Source organism: Mastacembelus armatus, chromosome 5, assembly GCF_900324485.2.
Source record: "Mastacembelus armatus chromosome 5, fMasArm1.2, whole genome shotgun sequence".
In the NCBI taxonomy this organism is placed as follows: Eukaryota; Metazoa; Chordata; class Actinopteri; order Synbranchiformes; family Mastacembelidae; genus Mastacembelus; species Mastacembelus armatus.
Window position 1 is genome coordinate 27,580,030 of NC_046637.1, and position 15,544 is coordinate 27,595,573.

Here is a 15,544-nt window from a genome sequence, read left to right on the forward strand (position 1 = left end):
ACTGTTCCTGATCAGTATGCATCATTCTCAGGAAAGGAGCATGTCAAATCCATTACCAATTAGAGAATGACAGAGAGACACACTGAGTAAAAACACACTCTACTGACAATGTTCATGTTCTTACTGGACAGAATCAATATCAAAATATGTCAGTCAAAGCGGTAAGAAATGTGTGGCCTGTCAAATTGGAGTATGTCAGGAAAAGATGCCATCATATTCAGGAGTATACCAGCCAAGAAAAGTTGGAGTAAGGAATTACCATTTTGCCAGGAGGCCCAGGTTTGCCATCTTCCCCTGCTTTACCCTGAAATAATAATAATAATAAATGTGGTTGACTGAAGTGTGAAGAAAAAAAGAATAAAAAACTAACAAATGGATGCGTGTAAAGGAAAGACTGTGTGTATACTCACAGGTATCCCTGGGGTGCCTGGAGGTCCAGTAGGTCCAGGGGGGCCCTGTTCCCCTCTAAGTCCAGGTAAACCCTGAGAAAACAGACCAACACCCACCAGTGCATGGTTTAATGACACATTTAGTTCATTTAATTATCTGATAAGCTACAACCGATACAGGTTCAGTCGTTTTCTGCAGAATATTACAGGAAGAGTGTAACATGTAGTACATTTCTACAGCGCAGTAGTATTTATACATCTATTAACAGTAGTAATCAGTTTTAGAGTCAATATTACAGGAGACTATTATGGATCGTTGGCCTGGAGACGCCTGTCTCTACAGCCGACTTATGCAACTGGTCACAGGCTGAAGACTGAATTTAACATCTCCACAGCGCCCTCTGCAGCAGGCACAGTTAAAGTGCAACTCAGGGGCAGATGAGTGTTGCTGTGATGACACCAAAAATAACACAACTTACTAAAGAAATGCAAATCTCACTACTAAACTCAGCATAACACACAATTATTAGCATTTATTACCAGTATGTATTACTAATCAGCCATACATTCAAACTACCAAACCCACAAAGCAAAAAGGAACCTTACATCTCTCCCAGGATCCCCCTGCTTTCCAGAATCACCCTGCAACACACGAAAAAACAAATCTGTCAGCGTCATACCCACTAAAAGCCCTGAAGCTCCACAGACAGTACGTGTTTCACTGTTTGGTGAAAAGATACTTAGAAACTGAAGTACCCTCTGACCAGGTGGTCCAGGAGCACCTTGTTTACCATCCAGACCAGGGCGTCCATCTAACCCGGACGCTCCCCTTTCTCCCTGATCACACAGAGACTTTGAGTTAGAAAAACCGTACAGGTGGGAACAGCAAACAAACGGTCAGAGCAGCTCATGAAGCTCATGAAGCTCCCTGCCAACGGCACGGAAATACAATCCAGTGGCATGAAGGGCAGAGGGAAAGCAAAAAAAAAAATTTAATTTATTCTATTTTATTTTTTTTTTAATTCTGATAAAATGACATGGCTGAATGAAGTCAGTGTAAATGCAGAGGCCATTCAGATTCAGATTTCAAACCTTGTCTCCAGGTGCTCCTCTTTCTCCTGTGTCTCCCTGGAAATATTAAATGTGAAAGACAAATGTGAAAATGGTTGAGATGTGTCCTGCAGCCCTGAGAACTGATGACCAAACACAGTAACTAAATGCAAACTCACTCTTGAGCCTGCAGGCCCCCGTAGTCCCTCAAGCCCCTTAACAGACAACAGGGAAAGAACATTAAGGCACAAAGGATCATTAACTGTGTGGGGCAGATCTACAGGGAAATGGGTCAGTGTGGAGACAGATGCAGACACAGTGACCAGAAGGTCACAGAACCATTTCTAAATTGCAAGAGTGAGGCAAACTCACCCGTGGGCCTGGGGCTCCAGGAGTCCCCGCTTCACCTTTTTGACCTTTGCTGCCATGCTCTCCCGGGTCGCCAGAATCACCCTGGGAAATTAAACGACATCAGAGGTTTTATTTGAGCTAATTACTGTTTCTTTTATTTATTTAACTTTTAACCCTGACCTAATCATGAAACAGTGGTTTTAGAGCTGCCTGGATGTGAACACGTTACTGTGCATGAACCTACAAACACAGTCCATCCAGGTGGGATGCACACACCGTACCTTATCTCCTCTCTCTCCTTTCAGTTGGCCCTGGACGTCAGCCTAATAAAGACAAAACAAACGTAAGATCAAATGTAGTCCTGCTTCCTTTGTTTTGTCACAAATGTATGAAGGTTGGCCAGTTTTAGGAGCATGTAGTTCACTTTAACAGTTTAACTGTATGTGACACACTCACCACTTTTCCTGGTGGTCCCGCAGGCCCTTGGAGTCCCTTAAAAAAAAGACAGTATGTGAATCCACTGACAGTAGATATAGATGTGAACAAGGTTGTAGTTGCAAGAATAAGGCAGACAACAGACCTGTTCTCCTTTCTCTCCTCTTGGCCCTGCAGGTCCAGGGCTGCCCTACGATTGAACACAGATTATTAAAGATGCCGAGCAGCTGACCTCTGTCACCGTTTCTCCTCTCAAGGCCTCAGTGGAATAGCACAGGAGCATATTGAAAAGCTGTCTGTAATTTGTGTCTCACATTTCTTCCCTGCTCTCCCGGGTCTCCGGGGTCTCCTTTCTCTCCTGGCCGCCCAGGCTGACCAGTCAGTCCCTATGGGGGGGTCAAACAAAAACTTAACACGTGAACTGAACTTTTTATTGATGTAACTTTCAAAGTTAATTATCAAAGATTGACAATAATGGTTTCAGAGATACCCTTAGTCCTTTGTCTCCTGGTTTCCCTGGAAGTCCAGACTCCCCCTGATGAAAAACAAATTCAGAACGAAAAAAGGCAGAGGCAGTGACACAAAGGTGTGTATCATGACGAATGAATGAATGAAATGGAGAGAGTAAGAAGACTATATCAAACTTACAGGAGTGCCTTCGTCTCCCTTTTCTCCTTTCTCTCCCTGGAACATAAGAAGAAATAATTCAGATGAAAGTGTTAGACACTTTCTATAGTTTACGGATCACGTCCTCCACTCTCACCTCTTTTCCAGGAATACCGGGCTTTCCTGGGATTCCCGGGCGCCCGTTGTCCCCCCTCTCTCCTGGGTCACCTGGGTCTCCCTAAAGGACAGTGAGAATCATCCTTTAATAATAAAATTAATAGAAACAAACAGAAAGGCTAAAGAAAAGACAGCAGGCCTCTCACCTTGGCACCCGGCCTTCCGTTGATGCCAGCAGGTCCCTGAGGAAAGAGCACGTGTCTTATGGGTAACAGTTTTGGAGTAAAGTGACAGGTGGCACAAGCTTTAAGACGTAAAGGAAGCTATGATCACAGCAGCTGTAAACACATGATAGTTCTGATAATGTGGTGTTTGCACTCACTCGGTCTCCAGGCTCTCCTTTAGGTCCAAAAACACCTGACCCTCCTGACCCTGGAGACCCCTTTCAGAAGGACAGAAAGGGAAATTCCACACATGCACATATAAAATCATATTGTACACACACACATAAACAACTACACATTTTAGGACATTATCATCCAGCGGTTGCTCACCTTCTCTCCTCTCTGCCCCGGCTCTCCTTTTTCTCCCCTTGACCCATCAGGACCAGGCAGGCCCCGCTCGCCCTGTGGGAGAAGAACGGAGGTGTCAGAGTCCAGTGAGCTAAAACGAGAAGTTATCCGATACCAGAGTCTGATACCTTACCTGTTCCCCTTTCTTCCCTGGAAAACCTGGAGTCTGCGTGGTTTAAATAGAACAGTAAAGAGTCGTCGTCACATACGAGGACGTGAAGGACATTATAAGAGCGTACTCGAAATTAAGAGGACACTCCAATTATTACAAGTCATGACTTTTTTCTCATCTAACTCACACTTCTGCCAGGCTCCCCACGTGCTCCCTCGCTTCCCTGGGAACAGACAGGTTCACTTGTACATTCATCTTTCCTTGGAAATTCATTACATCAGATTATGAAACGTCCTTTTATGGAATCACGTTCCTGTTGACCTGCTGCCTCGCATGTGATTACACTTAATTGAATCAGTCTCACCTTTTCTCCGGGCGGTCCACTGGGCCCCGGTAAACCCTGAGGACAAGTGGAAAGACCCAGTGCATTTCTAACAGTTAGTCCAAGCAGCAGATATGAACCAAACAGCACAAAGATGACATTTGCCAAATCTACGTCTGTCACTCACTCTCAACCCTTGTGGTCCGGGGAGGCCTGACTTCCCTGGGTCCCCCTGAGGACACAGGATTATTTCAGTTACAGCACAAAATCCCACTCCAAGGAGAGGATGTCATCACAGCTGTACTCACTCTCTCCCCAGTTTCACCACCCGGTCCTCTCTCCCCCTGCAAAGAGACATGTCCAAATTCACTGACTGTTTTCTAGTTTGTCTGTAAATCTAAACTTTTTAGGCTCAAATCACGTGACTCACCCGGTCTCCCTGTGATCCAGGCTCACCCGGCTGTCCTCGGTCACCCTATAGGATTAGAGAGAGCGACAGAGCTCAGTGTTATTTATTTACATCCACCAGGAGAATTTACTTTTCTTACCTTCGTCTTACCTTGCTGCCAATTTCTCCTGGGGGCCCACGGGGACCCTGAAAGACACGATTAAAGCTGTTGTTTTGGGCACTTAAAAAAATGACAGATGAGACTTCAGTGGCAAAAAGTTTTAATTTTGGACAGCACCACCATGTGGCCATTTATACACCACTTACACTTCAGCTCACAACTCCTGAATGTATCTATCCATAGTTGAGGACAATCTATTTGCACATATAAAACTGAAAAGTACTTTCCTGTTCTGTATTGGTGTGTTTTAACATACGTTATCACTCTTCCTGAAATCATTGAACTCATAGCAAGTACAGACATATTTTAATGATACGTCCCTTTAGGAGATACAAAACTTAAAAAGATGTTACCTGTGCATGGAACTACAGCCTTATGGTGAATTCAAATGACCATAAAATCATTATTTTATACTCTTCAATGACCATGACTTTAGTCTTACACAAAAAAAAAAACCAGTGTAACTGTCTATTTGTTTGCTGTGATGCAGAAGAAGCTCACGTTTTTTAAAATTGTGCAGCCTTAGCAAACAAATGTCCTATGACTGTAGGTTTTACTGTACTTACATCTGTGAAACTAGGTACAGTTTGTACAGTGTTTCTGACCTACCCTGTCCCCAGGCTCTCCTTGCCTGCCTTGAGGTCCAGGTGGACCTTCAGCACCATCGCCCTGAAAAACAAAAATCCCAAGGCACGTCTCTGAGATAAACAGCTCACATGCTCAACCATTTATACACCGATTCTCTTGGCAACTACTGTACCTTGTCTCCTTTGCTGCCCTGTGGACCCGTCAGACCTCTGGGTCCTTGAGGTCCTGGAGATCCTGTAGTACCCTGATAATATAAATGCAATTAGCAAATGCAAAACACAGGCCTAGATGCAAATAGGGTTCATCCGCACACATATAGCCAGTGATTGACAGCACTTACCGGGGAGCCCTTCTCGCCTTTCACAGCCACCCCGCTGCCTACTCCTGGAGGTCCCTGACAGCAGAGAGAGATAAAAGCTGAGAATCATTATGTTTTGTGCTCATCGGGACTTTTCTGCAGTGAGAGGACAAGCTGGTGATGGTGTGACTCACTCTTTCTCCTGGGCTGCCCTTATCTCCCTGCAGAGATGTAGAAAAAGCGAGAGGATACTGAAGTTTCATGATAACCAATGATACGATGATGATTGATTGTTTTTATGGTTATACACATATAATCAGATTCTTTCATACATGAACAACCCACTAACTCAACAATAAGACAAAAATGATAAAGGAAACTGATGATAACAAAATACCAGGAAGAAAACTAACACATAATAAATAACCAATGATTTTTTAATCCCCAGAAAACCAGTTCATAGGGAATGAAAAACGCATTTCTCGTTTGCTGGTAATGAGAATCAATACTATAAATACTCAATTGTTGTGGCTAAAAGTTTGAGAACACCCTGATTTTTCCAGTTTTTAGTGGGATTTAACCAGTTTTACTTCAGTAAATAACCTGAAATGGAACAAGAGGTAACTAGTAAAAAAAATAATGAATATTGTTGTATATACAAAAAGGCCTTTTTCAGTAATGGGTCAACAACTTAAAAGATGTTCTGCAGCAGTGAAAAACCTACAGGTTTATTCCTACAGGTGTCCAAACGTCTGTTGTTTACCTTCTGTCTGTAGTGTTACTACATGCTCTTAAGCAATATTTGGAGAGTATTACTCTGCAGTAAATAGTATATTGCTCTCATAATGATGAGAAAAAGGCTATTAGAGGAAGACGGGCAAACATAATCCCATATTCACCAAATTGGCCCATTGGGTTTGGGATGAACTGGGTGAAAGCAAAGAAACCTACAAAACGTGTGTGAACATCAGCAACAGCTTTGGGAAAAACTTTTTGTATAATCTGTTGTAAAGAGAAACCACAGGTGTTATACAGATTCAGATTTAAATTAGTTAAAGAAATGATTTCATGATATCTATTTTTCACAAATTGTTTATTTGTCCTATGCCTTAAAGTAGGTCCATAAAAACTGTAAAATCCGAAGTGTTCCAAAGGTGTTCCTTTGACCAGTACTGTTTGTGCTGTTACAAAATCAAGATCTGTTTTTCAATGCACTGGAAAACACAGAAAAAGTGAATAATTTAATTTGGATGAACTCACAAAAGTGGCCCCTGAAATCTTAGATTTGCATGGACATAGATTGCAAAGCCTCCAGTGAAGAAGTACATAAGTGGCTCAGTGCTACCACCATGTGTGTGAGTCTGACAATAACAGTTTCATCAGGGAGCACTGGAGCCAAAATCCTCCACTGAGGCAAACCTTGATGGAGAGTCCTGGTGTTCCTGGTATTCCTGGGCGACCATCCTGACCCGGTGTCCCAGGAACTCCAGGGGCCCCTTTGGCGCCGTCACTGCCTGAGCGACCTGAAGTACCCTTAGTACACAACGCAAACACTGGTCAGTATATAGAAAAGATGAAGAGATTTAGATGCGAGACTGTGGGATTGAGGTTAATGTGACCATACAAAGCATGTTTAGTCTGGTACTTACTGGTATCCCTGGGATGCCTGGTTCTCCTTTCCTCCCTGGTAGACCCCCTCCAGGTACTACTGAGCCTGGTTCACCCTGAAGCATCAGCAAAAATCAGGACACACGTCACATTTTGTCTCCCTTTCTCTCTCAGACCATCAAACCAAGTCCAGTGATCCAAGTCACACAAAGCACTGGATAAATAACTCACACACAGAAACATGGAACAATAAAACAACAACAACGCAGACGGAAACCAGCAACAAAAGTTTCTAAAAACAAACAAAAAAATAATCTTAAAATCTAAGAGAAAATAAAATTGGGGTGATATGAAAAAAAACACAAACACACCAACACATATAAACTATTTGTCAAATGCATTAGAAATGATGACTGTACTCACCCTCTCCCCTTTATCACCCTTCGGACCTGGTGGCCCTGACGTACCTAGTTCACCCTAGAATGATGCAAAAAGATTTAGGAAGCAGTCTACTTCATATTCAGACATGCACCAACAACTCAGCAGGACAGTTACTCACTGGGTCGCCTCTGATACCAGGTAGGCCCTGTGAGCCCTGCAGCACACAGAAGAAACGGCATATTGTTGATGCTAATACGACAAACATGAACAAATCAAGCGGGTCCATATGTCCTGGTCCCTCTACTCACCGGGACCCCTGCACTTCCAGGGGAACCTGGTCGTCCTGGCAACCCTGGGTTCCCATCAATACCAGGAAAACCCTAAAAACAGAAAACATGTTTGTTACTTTTTTCCATCTGGACAAGTTTGTCTGGTGTTGCTATAGTCTTCACTGTACTCACTCGCTCCCCCTTTTCTCCTTTCACCCCCACTGAGGGGTCAATAGGGATAGTTTGGCCTGGTGGACCTGGGCGCCCTTCAGGACCTCTGGGGCCATCCCTCCCAGGCAAGCCATCACGGCCCTGCATCACACACACTTTATTTCCATGCACTAGAAATATTCAGTTGGTGCATCGGCTCATTGCTCTGATGCTTCATATAATCATCAGGGTCAGTGTTGATGGGTGACTCACAGGCTCTCCTTTGCGCCCATCTGCACCGTCTCTGCCTCTCTCACCCTGTTGTGGAGTCAATAACAGTGACACACTAACAACTGACCGTGCAAATGACAGTAAGAGTAATTAAAAATGGATCTGGTGTACGGTACCTTCTCACCACGGTCGCCTTTCTCGCCCTAAAAAAAAAATGGGGAAACGGGGAGTAAAGAGAAAAATCAAAGATCTTTTTGTCAGTTATCAAACACGATGAGTCTGAAACAATAAGCTGAATCTGGCAAAGGTTGGAGTATGACTGTAGTTAGAGATCAACTCACCCCAGGGCACTGAACGGTACACTGGTCTGTACCTGGAGTTACCTAAACATAACAATAACACAGACATGCGGCTGAAACGGACAAAGGTTTTTTTTCTGTCTTCGTTTTTACAGCAATTCAACTTTGCAGCAACTGATTTGAAAACATGCTTTTTCCAAACTTCTTCTCACTTCTGGTATTCTGGCAATTCCACAGAGCAGGTCTGCGAGATCAGTGTGTAACGTGTCCAACTGTGCTGCATCACGGATATACAGGACGTTCTGGGTGCTGCTGTCCGTCACAGCCCGCCGCAGCTCCTCAGTATCCGCCTGGTCAATACCCACTGCTAACACTGTGACACCTGGCAGACACACACACAGATTTGTCCCCCTGAACAGGCTGATGTTTGGGTTTATGTGTGTAGTCTATGTCTAAGTGCAAAGATGCTTAGGGGAGCATATATTAAAAATAATCAGCTCACACTTGCTCACTATGGTCTGTGGCTGACATCTTAAAAGGTTTAACTATGCCTGCTAACTACCAAGAGCTACATCCGAGTGTCTGCTGGTTTTTCTCCAGCTCACCTGTATCTCTGAGGCTGCTGGCTGCGAGAGCGAGGTTGTCAGAGGATTTTCTGTCAGAGATGATGACAACGGCACCGGGGACCCTTGGTCTCCGTCCAGCTGAGGGGTTCAGGAGGTACTGCCTTGTGAAAGACACGGCCTCACCTGCAGAGGGAGACAGACAATATCACACACAAAACAGGACATTCAGTAAGAGCAGAAAAAAAAAAAAAAAAAAAAAACACTTACCAATGTTATTCCCTGGACTTTCATCAAAGGGGGTGGACTGGATCTCCTGAAGCAGTGTGTCAGACCTGCCATGGCGATTGAGCAGGAACCATATTTTGGGTCTGTAACCATAAACTACAACACCCATCTGAAACAGACATCAAAAAGTTTGGCATTACACATCTGAACAATTATCACGCTGGCAGGTTGTGTGAACCTCTCCACACCCTGTTTTCAGGCATCTGTCAAGGAGAATACCTGTGAGTCACGTTCTCCAATAGTGTTGAGCGACCGCGCTGCACTTGTGAGGAGTTGGCGCAGAGGTCTTGCAAGGCTAATCCGATCGTTTGATGCCGGCACCAGAAACACCACATCTAAGCGTCCACCTGCGCACACTGTGCACGGAGACGAACGTCAGGCTAAATAAGGTGATCATTGATACGATAAGCACAGGAAGGGGCATGTGTTGGAGTCTTACCAGTGTGTTCCTCTACAGAACTCTCTGTTCCCAGTCCACTTTCAAAGGTGGGCTGAATGCTAAAGCGATACAGGCGGCCCAGACGCAGCCCAGTCACCTGGTAAGAGGTGGCCGAAGCAGGGAGCGAAACAGAGAAGCCTCGACCGATATCTGAGAAATGCAAATGTTAAAACGATATTACTATAGAGTCTAAAACGAATCACTTTCTAACATCCAATAATAACAACATGTTTCACCTTTCTCGTCTCTCCAGCGTAGGATATATCCTGTGACACCTGCTAGTGGAGTCCAACCCAGCCGCACAGAATTCTGGGTAACCTCTGCAACTCGTAAGGTCGTGGTAGGGAGTGGGACACCAGCTGCGCGCGCAAACAGAGGATCACCAGTCACACAGCTGTGTGTTTATTGTGACATTTCAATTTGACATTTGAGCCAATATGTGACACACTGATTGAATCATTTGAATTTTATATATTAAAGTTTTGCACAGAAAGTTTGACTTAATGCGAAACACTGGTAGCATGTTACGTTTTACCATTTCCAGCATTTGTGAACTTTTCTTGTGTGAAAACATCAGGGGCTGTTAAGTCTGTCTCTACTCCACACAGTCCTCACAATGTGGAGAAACGTTAAGATAACGTCTGGATTTAATAAAAACTCAGGACTCACGTGTGGTGACTCTAACAGACACAGGACTTCCCTCTCTGTTTTGAACCAAAGCCATGACCTGAACCTCGTACTGGGCTCCAGGGTCCAGTCCGTCTAAGTCCACTGCTGTCACATCTCCCCTAACCAGCTGACTCCTCTCTTCACCACCTACAGCAGGCGAATAGTTAAAACAGTGAGTATGAGGACGTTACATCATGTTATATCATGAAACATGGGCAGACTACAAACAACACACCATCGGTTCTCCTCCAAGATATACGATAGGCCGTTGCTCCCTGCACGCCAACCCAAGTAACTCGGACAACCTCACCAAGGGTCTCCTGAACTTGGAGTGACGTGACGGTGCCGACAACAGACTGATCTGAATCTGCGGATCGGGACAAGAAGCGTGAAGCGTTACTTACTTATATTCTTGAACATTTCACTTAGTATTCACCTACATATTGTCAGGTTTCTCCCAAAAGATGCTCTGAACAGCAGCAGTAGTTACACTGATGAGGTGTGGTACCTGTTCTGACATTCAGGGTGGAAGGACTTCCCTCTCTGGAGCCAATCAGGGAAGAAACTAACACACTGTAGGATGAATCAGACTGTAGTCCATCAATGGTAAAGGAAGAGACATCGGCAGCCACATTACGAGTTACTTCAACTCCTGCACCAAGCAAAACATGACAGAGATGGAAACGCAGGAATTAGATGTATGAGGATTGAAGACCGATGACCACCACATGTCTAAATTCTAAACATTTACTATTGATTATAAGTCATGGATTCGGATGTATCTCGTGTCTGTAAAACAGTATCCTAACCATCCTAACCGCTGCTCACCATCGTCACGACGCCAGGTGATCTTATACCCAGTCGCTCTAGAGGAAGGTGACCATGCAATGCGTATCCTCTTAGGCGTGACATCAACGATGCGAAGTCCAGACACTGATGCACTGTGGGGATTAGTCCGAGCAGACAGCGTCACCACCTCCCCAACGCGCTGGCCGACAACCGCCGCAACACCAATGACCACCGCCTCATTGGGTTGCAGGCTGTCTATGGTAAAGGTCGTGGACTCCGCCCCCAGGAGACGGGACTGCTCTGCACCTGCAGTGCAAAACAGGAAAACAGGAAAATAAAATCACCCACATAAAAACAGACTTCAAGCCAATATATAAAGACACACAGCACTTACTGTTGCCTTGCCTCCACGTAACCCTGTATCCTGTTGCTCCAGTAAGACCCGCCCAGGCAATCTGAATCCTCCGACTGTTTACGTTCGTCACTCTGAGGTTAGTTATTCTTCCAGCATCTTGCTCTGAAATGACAGGAACACGGTGCCTCATGTTAGCGAACGTAAACGTTCACCTCTTTTCAAGCAAATTTCACTTCTAGGACGACAAAAGCGAGAGAGCAAAGGCTGCACATGAGGAATTCCATCCAAGGCTTTAGGCTTTCAAAGACCCCCATAAATATTTAAACACACATGTTATAGTTTCTAATATCGCCTCCACTGAGAAACCAGTTGGCTGCACTGTTGAACGGCGTTTTTACTTTTGAAGTGCTGAAATTGGCAGAAATATAATGGAAACACACAGAAGCACAACACACAGCTACACACGTCACCTGGTTTGATGAAGACAGTAACTGGATCTCCTTCATTTTCTCCCACCAGTGCTGTGACGCTGACACCGTAAGACACTCCCACTGTCAGGTCTCTGAGGTCAAGGGTTGTTTGGTTTCCAGGGATAACCCGGATTTCCTCGGTTCCCACTGAAACGACGTGAAACACACAGATGGAACATTTGTAGTGTAACGTTTTTTATTCATGGTTTGGCAATAAAAACGTGTTTATCATTGGGAATAAAATCCTTTACTGTACCTTCTTCATTCAGGATGATGATGCGATACTGTGTGGCCCCTGCTACACCCGTCCAGCCGATTCTGACGATACTGCCCAGATACTCCACCACTCGCAGGTTGGACACCCGCCCCACTGGCTGTTCCTCTGCGACATCAGAAGATAATGACATAAAAAACAATTCATAGATATCTAAATTTAAAGGTACTTAGAACTGCCTGGAACCAACAAATGCACATTTATGAGCCATAAAAACCAACGGAGAATCCTTCGTCTCTAACCTCTGGATGTGGTGGAGACAGGTGTGGCCTCCTCGCGGCCTTCGAACAGGGTATACAGAGTGATGATATATTCTGTGTTAGGCTGGAGGCCTGTCAGCTCATAGCTGGTCGTGCTTCTAGGAAAGGCCAGGTTCTGAATACGACCCCCTGGAGACAGAGCAACAGTCGTCAGATCTGTGGGTTCACTTTAGTATCAGCACATACATATACTTCCTGATACCTGTAAGTGGGTATAAAAACATAACTAGGCTATACAGTATTTGAATGAAATAATGTAGTACTGATTGAATGATTGATTAATCATCATACACATTACTGTTGTCTATATTACCACAAAAGTTTACTGTACTTATGTTTCTGTCTTCCTGAATCTCCCTTCAGGGATTAGTTAAGTTTATTTGATCTTAAATTAAAAAAAGAGATGATACAACTACACGTCGAAGTAACATGAGGTTCAAGGCAATTACTTTTATAGGTTTGATCTCGCTTGTTAAGCGGATACTGTATTATTACATTCTGAAATACTTTATCATCATAACTTTTTCCACTAGTGGCAAGCTCCCAATAAAAACACAGCACATCATAAGCAAATGTATGTGTGTTAATAAGTGCAGAGGTGCAAGAGTGACAAGTAAATGTTTGGGCATGCACATCGCACCTTCGCCCTCCCTCCACTCCAGGCGGTACCCCTGAGAGGACTGAATGGTTCTCCAGTCGAGGCGGATGGAGGTGGAGCTGGTGATAGTTGCTCTAAGGACCTGCTCCTCCTGATTCTCTGAGGGAAACATGTTGAGTAATGTATGTGATTCTGTGCAATGTCAGTAGGGTTATCTTCAATCATCAACCTATCAATGAAAAACGTAAAAGTCTGTCTACAAACAAACTGACTCGTTCAGTGGTTGATGTAATAATTCCCCATATCCAACCTGACTGAATACGGTACTGAATATTGAACTCCATCACAACTGTATCTACACTATACTCTATGAGTTCAATGCAAACAACTCATACAAAGCTGGATAACACACAAACGAATCACAACACTCATATACATGAACACACAGCAGAGATTCAGTGATGTGCAGAGAGACATTAAAATTCAGGGTTTATTACCTGAGCTTCTCTGTTTGACATAACTAATTAAACACAACAAGTGATCATTAATATGCATGCCAAACTGAAACTCTTCCAAATCCACAATTCATTCCAACAACAGCCAGCTGGAGCATTTTAACACATTAACATACACAACCTGGATATATTCATGCCAGGAATTTAGTTTTCTAAACTTCAGTGTTGTAAAACTGATGCAAATACCAATATTCCGCGTGTAATTAAATTACACACAGACATCTCAGAAACAACACCACACCACCACCATCTGGGAGAAAGGTTCTTAGGACACCAGGTGTGAGGGAGGGACAATTATCAGATGAGAATATGGAGTTTTAGAACATAGACTTAATTATCTGATTATATGAATGTTTATTTGCATTTATTTGCATTCTGGAAAAGACAGACTGTCTGCTCTCTCTTTATTGCTCATTGGACAAACACTTTCTAATACTTTAAGTTGTAACTGTGATGAACGGATAAACATAAACGTACCAAGTCTCAGTGGGAGGCACAAAGTCTAGTATAGTATAGTCTGACCCACTGAGGCAGTGAAATTCAGACTATGCAATAAGACTTTACATATTATTCCATAACTTCTAACTGAATCCCATACAAAGTTACTATAAACAAGTGAGAATTAGACTGAAACTCTAAATCTAATCGAAGTCTTTGATACTTTAATGCACAATATCAGGAACCCCACATGTCAGGAAGCTTAATGGTGTTGATACATTAAGGGCTTCATTCAGTGTGGTCCTCAGTGTAGAGTCGGCATTTGTTCCTAATGAGAAGGAGCAGACCAGACACTAACAGATGTAACTCCGCTGGTTTACACAGGAACAAACAAGAGAGCAACAGGCTGATGTGAAGTTTATGTTAATGCGGTGTAGTGTATGTAGGGCAGTGTACACACGCTCGCTCGTTTGATAGCGAAACCAGGGCTTCTATCATTGCTGCCAGTCTGCTGCTCGGCACAGTGGCCCTGCAGTGACTCAGCCTTCATTCAAGTAACACGGGCCCATATGGGTACTATTTTACTCCGCTTTATGAGAAGCAGATGGCGCGTGTGAGTGTGTGTGTGTGTATAATGGGTGTGTAGGTGGAGTAGAAATGTTCCCTAAACAGAACAGTAACATGAAAGAAGACAGACAAACAGCATTTTCTCCCTCTCTGCTTCCTGGCCCTGTATTTGGTAGGACTGAGCAGAGGACAGCCTACAGCATTCAGAAAGCATTCTTTCACTGAAATGACTAACTGAAGAAACATGCAGGGACCCAAAAATAGCTGGTCGTTTACTGTACTGTTGCAATTAACTGTTTAAAGGCTGTAATGAACACAGAGACACTGACAACAGAGAGGGTGGTATTAAAACCAGACCTACCTATCTTGAACCGGGCAGTGGTTACGGGACCCTCGGTGTTGCCCTCATACAGCGGGATGATAGTGACGATGTACTCGATGTCGGGCTGCAGTTTGGACAAAGTGTAGAACTCACCATCACCACTGATCTCCACAGTCTCGACATTTCGACCTTTGTGGACAGAAAAACCAAAATGCCACATTGAGTTAAGTCTGGAGGGAAAAAAAAAAAAAAAAACTTCTCAAATGAAATGTTTGCCTCTTTGATGTTTTCTGCTGGGCAGCACAGTGGATTAGTGGTTAGCACTGCTGCCTCACATCAAGAAGGTTCCTGGTTTGAAACCCATCAGGGGCCTTTCTGTGTGGAGTCTGCATGTTCTCCCTGTGCTTGTGTGGGTTTTCTCCAGGTACTCTGGTTTCCTCCCACAGTCCAAAAACATGTATGTCAGGTTGATTGGTGACTCTAAATTGCCCATAGGAGTGAGTGTGAGTGTGTGAGGTTGTTTGTCTCTATGTGGCCCTGTGATGGACTGGGGACCTGTCCAGGGTGGACCCCTGCCTTTCACCCAGAGAGAGCTGGGATAGGCTCCAGCAGGTCCCTGGGATCCTGGTTAGGACTAAGGGGGTATAGAT

The 15,544-nt window shown here is 44.1% G+C and overlaps 1 protein-coding gene across 2 annotated transcripts in view; it reads right to left on the minus strand.

Moving 5' to 3' along the window:
• The window catches only part of col7a1 (collagen, type VII, alpha 1), a 47,635-nt gene that overhangs the window by 23,025 nt on the left and 9,066 nt on the right, over positions 1-15,544 (minus strand). For both annotated transcript variants that reach the window (XM_026306883.1, XM_026306882.1), the window contains exons 12-64: positions 14,934-15,083; positions 13,095-13,211; positions 12,437-12,583; positions 12,177-12,302; positions 11,921-12,067; positions 11,490-11,612; positions 11,135-11,401; positions 10,815-10,958; positions 10,542-10,673; positions 10,307-10,453; positions 9,874-9,996; positions 9,638-9,787; positions 9,418-9,554; positions 9,181-9,307; positions 8,953-9,096; positions 8,560-8,729; positions 8,390-8,431; positions 8,225-8,251; positions 8,091-8,135; positions 7,860-7,979; positions 7,707-7,778; positions 7,577-7,612; positions 7,441-7,494; positions 7,059-7,133; positions 6,829-6,942; positions 5,604-5,630; positions 5,452-5,505; positions 5,284-5,355; positions 5,133-5,192; positions 4,514-4,549; positions 4,385-4,429; positions 4,263-4,298; positions 4,142-4,186; positions 3,997-4,032; positions 3,820-3,855; positions 3,654-3,686; positions 3,503-3,574; positions 3,331-3,390; positions 3,155-3,190; positions 2,989-3,069; positions 2,874-2,909; positions 2,716-2,760; positions 2,540-2,611; positions 2,371-2,415; positions 2,247-2,282; positions 2,072-2,113; positions 1,812-1,892; positions 1,619-1,654; positions 1,482-1,517; positions 1,146-1,226; positions 996-1,031; positions 411-482; positions 260-304 (exon numbers count right to left, since the gene is read on the minus strand). In XM_026306883.1, the coding sequence (XP_026162668.1) occupies positions 260-304; positions 411-482; positions 996-1,031; positions 1,146-1,226; positions 1,482-1,517; positions 1,619-1,654; positions 1,812-1,892; positions 2,072-2,113; positions 2,247-2,282; positions 2,371-2,415; positions 2,540-2,611; positions 2,716-2,760; positions 2,874-2,909; positions 2,989-3,069; positions 3,155-3,190; positions 3,331-3,390; positions 3,503-3,574; positions 3,654-3,686; positions 3,820-3,855; positions 3,997-4,032; positions 4,142-4,186; positions 4,263-4,298; positions 4,385-4,429; positions 4,514-4,549; positions 5,133-5,192; positions 5,284-5,355; positions 5,452-5,505; positions 5,604-5,630; positions 6,829-6,942; positions 7,059-7,133; positions 7,441-7,494; positions 7,577-7,612; positions 7,707-7,778; positions 7,860-7,979; positions 8,091-8,135; positions 8,225-8,251; positions 8,390-8,431; positions 8,560-8,729; positions 8,953-9,096; positions 9,181-9,307; positions 9,418-9,554; positions 9,638-9,787; positions 9,874-9,996; positions 10,307-10,453; positions 10,542-10,673; positions 10,815-10,958; positions 11,135-11,401; positions 11,490-11,612; positions 11,921-12,067; positions 12,177-12,302; positions 12,437-12,583; positions 13,095-13,211; positions 14,934-15,083 (4,328 nt within the window). The remainder of the gene's footprint in view (positions 1-259; positions 305-410; positions 483-995; positions 1,032-1,145; positions 1,227-1,481; positions 1,518-1,618; positions 1,655-1,811; positions 1,893-2,071; positions 2,114-2,246; positions 2,283-2,370; positions 2,416-2,539; positions 2,612-2,715; positions 2,761-2,873; positions 2,910-2,988; positions 3,070-3,154; positions 3,191-3,330; positions 3,391-3,502; positions 3,575-3,653; positions 3,687-3,819; positions 3,856-3,996; positions 4,033-4,141; positions 4,187-4,262; positions 4,299-4,384; positions 4,430-4,513; positions 4,550-5,132; positions 5,193-5,283; positions 5,356-5,451; positions 5,506-5,603; positions 5,631-6,828; positions 6,943-7,058; positions 7,134-7,440; positions 7,495-7,576; positions 7,613-7,706; positions 7,779-7,859; positions 7,980-8,090; positions 8,136-8,224; positions 8,252-8,389; positions 8,432-8,559; positions 8,730-8,952; positions 9,097-9,180; positions 9,308-9,417; positions 9,555-9,637; positions 9,788-9,873; positions 9,997-10,306; positions 10,454-10,541; positions 10,674-10,814; positions 10,959-11,134; positions 11,402-11,489; positions 11,613-11,920; positions 12,068-12,176; positions 12,303-12,436; positions 12,584-13,094; positions 13,212-14,933; positions 15,084-15,544) is intronic.